The sequence below is a fragment of the Salvia miltiorrhiza genome, unplaced genomic scaffold (assembly GCF_028751815.1).
Source record: "Salvia miltiorrhiza cultivar Shanhuang (shh) unplaced genomic scaffold, IMPLAD_Smil_shh original_scaffold_269, whole genome shotgun sequence".
NCBI classification, from domain to species: Eukaryota; Viridiplantae; Streptophyta; class Magnoliopsida; order Lamiales; family Lamiaceae; genus Salvia; species Salvia miltiorrhiza.
The window spans coordinates 607,913-615,642 of NW_026651514.1; the positions used below are offsets into that span (position 1 = coordinate 607,913).

At 34.4% G+C, this 7,730-nt stretch overlaps 1 protein-coding gene across 1 annotated transcript; it reads right to left on the reverse strand.

Moving 5' to 3' along the window:
- Positions 1-3,116: 3,116 nt before the first annotated feature.
- LOC131003804 (uncharacterized) lies at positions 3,117-6,449 on the reverse strand. The gene is made up of 5 exons (XM_057930359.1): positions 6,145-6,449; positions 5,933-6,040; positions 5,521-5,836; positions 4,772-4,899; positions 3,117-3,797 (listed from the first exon to the last, which is right to left on the reverse strand). The coding sequence occupies exons 2-5, from the start codon at positions 6,008-6,010 to the stop codon at positions 3,381-3,383; spliced, it is 939 nt and encodes a 312-aa protein (XP_057786342.1). The 5' UTR covers positions 6,011-6,040; positions 6,145-6,449; the 3' UTR covers positions 3,117-3,380.
- Between the last annotated feature and the right edge of the window lie 1,281 nt (positions 6,450-7,730).

Here is a 7,730-nt window from a genome sequence, read left to right on the forward strand (position 1 = left end):
ATCATTTTTGTACTAGTACATAATAATACTTCATCCGTCCTACTCTAATAGGCTCGTTTTTTTTAGAACGTTTCATTAAAATAGTCATATTTGAAGTATTTTAAATATAAAAAGTATATTTAATTGATGAGAACCACACCACTTCAAAAGTAATTTTTTTAATTTCCATACCAAAAAAATAAAAAATTATTAAAATGGGACAGAGGGAGTAGTAATAATAAGCTTGCTCTCTCAGAAAATATAATTATATAGCGACAATAAAAAGCATACCCACATCATGCTCGACATTTGCTTCTCTTCTCAACTTCATGTCTCTTGTTGCAATGAAAAAAATACACAATCTATAAATCCCAATAGGCCAAATTCAAAAGGCATATGTGGGTTAAGATTATCGTGAAAATTACATTTATCGTTAAAATAATGCACTAAATATATGAGGTTATTTTATTCATTATAAAATTATTTGTACCAAGAAAAAGTGGAAAAGAAATAATTTTATCGCCTTTCATGAGATTCAAATTTAAGTGTTGTATTCATTTATCAAGATGATGCATTTAATATAAAATCTTAAAATCTTAGTGATCGAGAGACTGAAGATAGTTCTCACATTTGCACTTTAAATAAAAATTATCACTTGAATCTCGTTTCTCCTCTTTTTAAATGTTCTAATGAAAAATGACTTTTATCCCCAAAGAAGTGTCCCATTTTAAAATTTCATTATACAATTATGCAAACTTTCTGTTTAGATCTTCTATTAATGACAAATTCTTTACCTTTTCATTTTTTCATGCAATAATTTAGAATTAAAAAAAAAGGAAAATTACCTACTTTCTTAGTACGTGTATTTTGACGGCATGAGACACTTTTAAAAAATGGATAATTGCCTGTAAATTCATAATATTTACACGAAATTGATTTTTGCTCGTATTTTGAAATGTGTGGCCCCTAAATACATAACCTTTTACTTTGTCTCGTTTTTCTCCTATCACCAATTTTTTCTTAATCCGGCGCTGAAAATTACACGGTGGCAGCCGGAATTGATGTGTTGGCAGCCGAAAATTGACACCTAAGCACATTTAGGACATGTGAAAAAAAAACATCTACATCATCATCTTTCTCAATTCCCTAAGTTCAAAACCCTAACTTCCCCTCCCCTCTCCCACTCGCCGCCGCCGCCCTTGCCACCACCATCGCCACCGGCCGCCGCCGCCCTCTCACACAATCACACACGCACACACTGACAGAGGTGAAAGATGGCAGCACGAAGCATTTGCTGCGTGAAGTAGCTTGCAGAATCGGTAGTACATAAGGTGCTACATTTCCAAATCCTCTGAGCACGACCGCAAAATCAGCAGCAAATTGAGAATGAGATATCGAAGCAACCACCGCCTGGGAAATCGAAGCAGAGGCGGAAATCGAAGGGAAATCAATTTGGGACGGAGGGCTGACGGGGTCTGGGGAGGTAGAGGGGGGACGACGGGGTATGGGGAGGGGGAGGGGGAGGTCCGACGGGGTCTAGAAAGGGGGAGGGGCGACGGGGTCTGGGAAGGGAGAAGTGGCGGCGCCGAAGTGGGGAGGGGTAGGGGGCGGCGGGCGCCGGCGGGTGGGGGAAGGGAGGGGAAATTAGGGTCTGGAAGTTAGGGAATTGGGGAAGATGATGATGTGGATGTTTTTTTTATTATTTTTCCACATGTTCAAAATGTGCCTAGGTGTCAATTTTTGGTTGCCAATACATCAATTCCGGCTGCTACCGTGTAATTTCCGGCGCCGAATTAAGAAAAAATCGGTGACAGGAGAAAAACAAGACAAAATAAAAAGTTATGTAATTAGGGGCCACACGTTTTAAAATAGGAGCAAAAACTAATTCCGTGTAAACGTTATGAATTTACAGACAGTTACCCCTTTAAAAAAATGAGGAAGTATATAGAAGCACACATAATTTGTAAATCAACACACATTAATCCCCACAATTATGGTAATTGTATTTGCGAAATCAATTTATAAGCCAGTGTCTCTTATTGTTTAGTTATCTATATAATATATAAAAGAGGAGTTTTTTCCTCCATTTTTCCCTCTCTTCTTTCACCAATTTTTCAATTATTTTTTTCTTTTTGTTTTTTATATTTTATTTATTTTGTAAACATTATCAAATTTGATTCATGAAAAAATATTCTTTTATCATTAAAAGTCATTAAAAATGAATTAATTATGAAAAATTTTAAATATTTTACTTTCTCTGTTATCATTAAAAGTTTACAACTTTTTTATTTATATTTGCATATGAAAATATTTATTTATTTAATTATTATGATGCATAATACTCTATAATAAAAATGTGTAATGCTAATTTTCATTATCATACAATTTTTAAATTTATTTAATAAAAATAATTATCATTATGCATTACACAAAGTTGAAAATTTATATTTTGATTATGTTTAATATTTATATTTATTTAAATATATCGTTTAATTTTGATGTTTGTCGTGCATCGCACGAATGGACATACTAGTTTAATCAAAAAAAGTATTCGTTTGTGAAAATTCGGCACAATTCACGGATCATGACCTTGTCCTTTTTTTTTTTGATAAATTAACAGTATTAAATAAGGAAATTTAAAGAAGGCATAACATGGAACTCAAATCCAAGACCTTTGATTTAAGGCATTAACCCCTTACTGCTTGGGCAACACACGCACACATCGCGACCTTGTTTTCGTGTAGGAAACTAGCTACATGTAGCAAAGATGATAATTATTACATCAATTAAGTATTTTTTTTTTCAGGCAATATTACCACAATTCTCTTATTGGACTTTCACATATCAAAAGATACAGATACGGCCCAAGAGCCACGGATGGACTGGACAAAGTTTAACAGCTATTCGCATATCATCACCAACATATGGTTGCTCTACATGAATAACATATTTATAATTAAATAATTGATATAAATCTAGCTAAATCTTCTAAATTTCAAAAATTAGCAACTGTCAACATAAATGATTTATATTCTTAAAAATTTTCAAGACGCAAAAGCACAAATTAACCAGCTAGTAAAATCACTTTCAATACGTAGATTTGTTAAACAATTTAATTATATATCTCGAAGCCACCCTTTAAATTTCAAATGTTTGTTTCTAAAAAATTCTTCAGAAACTCCGTTTTGTAATGTATGTCCAATTGCTTATGCATCAACACTGAATGAAGAAACGTAAGTGTGTCATCAGCATATTCAGAGTTAAAAGCGAACTCTATCCCTTCATGAACACCCAAACGGCAAACCTCGAATAAAAGAGACGTGTTTCGGGTTCAACCTTCACCGCTCCTACTCCTCCAACTCAAAAAAAAAAAAAAAATCCAAGATGTATGCATTGTTTCTTTAATCTTTCCAACCTTCCTTAAACTTAAGGGTTGGAGTGAGGGGCAAGGAGGTTACCGGAGCTTCTTCATCATCCCAAGTATCTCCCCAGCTGTTATCCCAGCCATCGTTAGGGTTGGTGCCGCGGGAAACGGGTAGCTCCATATCGAGCCTTTGGTATTTGCAATCTTTTCTTGCAAAGTAATTCCTCCCTGATTTGCTACACATGAAAATTGAAACACCAACTATTACCAAGCCACCCAAAAACACAACTCCCCTAAATAGAGTTGGCCTAGAGATAATCAAGTTTGAAGAGCTCGGAGTGTGATCCATCTTCCTGCTTGTGAATTCATCTTTCAAATCGAGAATGCAGTTGCCATGACCTGCCGTCAGGACGATGGAGTGGCCATTTCCCACATCCCTGAGAGAAACCTTCATCTGAAAGATAAAAAAGCGTTTCTAGTTGAAAAAAGCCAAAATTCTCTAGGTTTAAAAAAAGCTGCGGAAGGAAGTTTTGAACACAATCTTTAACTGGAGTTGCCACTTGAATATGTGAAAATGCATGCACTGTTTAATCCCACATATACTACCACATACCAGAAAAATTCGCACCATGGCAAAATAGCATAATAGTGATATTCTCAACATGATCATATTTATGAGTTCCTTCTTTCTTTCAGAACTCATAATAAATACGTACACATGGACAGCGTTTATTGGGATTTCCCCCTTTTCAGTAAAGTCCCATATAAATTATGAACGGAAACATCTTAAACTTAGTAGTACCATTATCCGAAATTTAGAGACAATACAACAGTTTATCCATTATACTCCTCATATCACACTTGCAACCAATATTTGAGAACAATAGAAAACGAAAATTTAATAATTTTAAAAAATCAGGAACACTTCTGACAGATTTGATAAATAGATAATATATTACTCATGCAAACACCGGTATAAATTATATGGATTCTTTAACCAAAGACGTTGACACAGCATATGATACATGAGAGCAAAAATTAGTTACACAATTTTTATTCAATCCATAAAATGACCTTTTCATCTACTGCCGATTGACAAAGGAAAAACTATAAGACTGTCAGACTGTGCCAGTGGAAACCATCATTGCTTAGACTTGATTAATATATTTATAGTTTGATCTCAATAATAAAACTCTCAAGTCAATCACGTGCACATTGGACTTTGGTTATGATGCAACCCAACTAATTTGCATTATAGGAAACAAGAGAACACCTGAAGTACTAACTAAATAAATTTAAAGAATAGAACAATTTAGTTTGCAAAGTAAAAGCTATGGACGAATATGATATGGAAATTAATGAAACATTAATAACATTACCAGCCAATTAGATACACACTGTTACTTCGTTAATAGATGAATTACATACCTCTGTATCTTTGTTCTCTTGCAGCTCAATCTGTTTTCTCTCTAGCTGAACTGAGTCAGGGGCTGAAATTGTGATACTCTGGGGACCTTTACCTTTGTTCTGTATCAAAAGTGAAAGCGATGGCGATTCTGGAATTCAAAGAAAAGATTTATTATTGTTTTTATACCCTGAATAGTCAGGTTCATAAAAAGCATTCATAAGGTCAAGTTCAATCGTTCTTACAGAAGAAACTTACAAGATAAGTCTATCTAGCTATACCAGATGAATAGAGTTTATCGTTGGCAAAAGGCAAGATTGAAGAGATAATGATTTAGGACAGCAATCAAGTAGGAAATATTAGTAATTATTTGTTAACATCATTAGAAAAATCAAATTGAGAAAATTGAAGAGAAAATAAGTTAGGACAAGAATCAAGTAGGAATTAATACTTGTTGATATCATTAGAACAATCAGAGAACATGCAAGCATATTTGTATGAAGTACGGATCAGGTGCCCCCTAATCTCTTGTTACAACATATGAGTCACACATACAACTTTTTCCAAATTCCAACATCATTACAAAAAACAGTTCAAGTGCTTATTTCTCAAAACATAATATATAGATTAAAAAGCAGTTCAAGTGCTTATTTCTCAAAACATAATATAGATGATCCAATCAAATCATGATAAATCAAACAAGCAAACTCAAGAGAAAAAAAAAACAATGCAAACATAAATTAACCTCATAATGTGAAAGCAAATCATATACCATTCCCGGGAACTCTCAGACAAGCAACTAACGTCTTATCATCATCCGTACAATGATTCGATGAGGTATCACATTTTTCTCTTACCGGTGGCAATCTCCCTTCTTTAGATTCTTTTTTTGACTCAGAACTAGACCCCTCATCCCTGTGATCTCCACCATCCCCCTTTTTTAGCTCCTCTTTTTCATTAGGATCAATCTGCTCCTTCGGATCATTATTATCCAACTTAACAACATTCTTGGTAAGAGCAGCTTTCTCCTTCACCCTACCATCACTACCATCAACTAACACTTGACTTTTTGAACCTGCAACTTCCCCCTAAAATGGTTCACACCGTACTTTAGTAAACAAATTTGGTAATACATAAACAACAGTAATAACTAATAAATACCAAATCCAGGCAGTTATCATTACCTCCGAATCTGCAGGTACACGAGAAGAAATTACTGCAGGTACAAGCAAAATCACCAGAAGTGTATAATTTATCATCATCCCCCAACCGATTAATGATTTTTCAACAATCTGACCAATGCAAAATTGGTCAACCAAAAGAGACACACATACAAATAACAGCTCAGAGTTTGCAAAAATGCAACGTGAATAAGATTTGATTTCTGATCACTGACCTTAAGATAGCGCAATCGCTAAGCATCTAATTTCGTTATAAATAGGTTGTCCTCAGCTGAATAACACAGGCTCAGACATTGGAATCTCGACGTGAACGGAAAGGGGAAAGAAACAAATATAGAATTGAAAATCTAGGGTTCGTGAGATTTCGCATGTGTATACACAAGTATACGGTTGTATTTGTATACAGAGCAGGAGTCAAAAGAAAAAGGTAAGACTTGAAAATTTGCATAGAAGCAAACCGAGGTCATTTGAGGAGTCAAATTATTTGACTGGTCAAAAATTCAAAATATCGTTGTTTATTAGAAATGTATTTGGGTAAAAAATGATACATGTTGGTAGGGTTGAAGTGGAAGGGGAACATCATATATGTATATATAAGTATTTTTCACAAGATTAAGAGGGCAGGTGCATAAATAGTTTATAAGTTCGAAAATTAAATTTCGAGAGGTTAGAGCATTCGTAGCAGGGCTCGAAAAGCCGGTGTGTGCCTGGCTCAAGGGAGCTCCCTGTCGCTGCCGAGCTCACGGGGCGCGAGCAACGTGCGAATGGGAGAGGCGGGCGCAAGATAAGAAAGAAACGGGTGCGTGTAGTTCACGCCCCAATAAAAAAAAAAAAACTGAAATTCTGATATGTTATGGTCAAATTTTTAGATTTTCTTTTATTTAATTAAAAATAGCTATTGGTAGTGACTTCTTAAAAAAAAATTCTCTATTTTTTTCCCTATAAGTATCCATACACCTCTTTCATCATTTACACCAAATTCATATCTTATGTTCTCATTTTTTTCTTTTTAACAAAATGTCTTCTTCTAACAATTCTTCTTTTAATGCTTCCTCATTTGGCGATGAAGTTCTAAATGAGGATCATCTTGTATTTTTGAATCTGAATATTAATCTCGGATTATTTTTCATGCATCTTGCCAACAATTTTATGCAAGTGGCAAGTACTATCAATTTCAATCATCCTCCAAAAAAGAAGGCCAAGAAAGCATACGTTCACCGCGATCGTGAAGTCGGTGGTGAGCGATTTTATCGGGATTACTTTGCCCGTGATCCTGTTTACAGCGAATCCTTTTTAGGTGTTGTTTTCGTATGTACCAATTTTTATTCTTATGCATTGTAAATGTTGTGGAGTCCGATCCATTCTTCCAATAAATCGGAGATGCTCGTAGGCGATTGAGCTTCATACCAATCTAGAAGAAACGCCTCAAGCTCGATGGGATGGAGGGAGTATAATTTGTTATTTTCATCATATATTATTTCAAGTTCATCATTGTTCGATTTTCTCTCTCTAGTTTACAAGCTTAATTATTCAAACACTTGACAACTTATAAGCTCTTTGGAAACTACATTTTATAAGCTATTGAAACATCTTATAAGTTGTTGCAGTTTATAAACTTTTTAAAATAAGCTTAGTTAAATACCCTCTTAGTCGAGATATAATTACTTTTTATATACTCCCTCAGTTCCCCAAATAACTTTTTAGAAGATAGGAGCACGAATTTTAAGATGAAAATGTAAAAAACTCAAAAGTAAGGGTAAATGAGATATTGAGAATAGTAAAAAAATGAAAAATAAGAGTA

Coding starts and splice junctions, on each gene's coding strand:
- LOC131003804 (XM_057930359.1), bottom strand. CDS start 6,010: ATGATGATAAATTATACACTTCTGGTGATTTTGCTTGTACCTGCAGTA. Junction 4,900..5,520: donor TCTGAGAGTTCCCGGGAATG/GTATATGATTTG, acceptor TTTGAATTCCAG/AATCGCCATCGCTTTCACTT. Junction 3,798..4,771: donor AAGAGAACAAAGATACAGAG/GTATGTAATTCA, acceptor TTTATCTTTCAG/ATGAAGGTTTCTCTCAGGGA.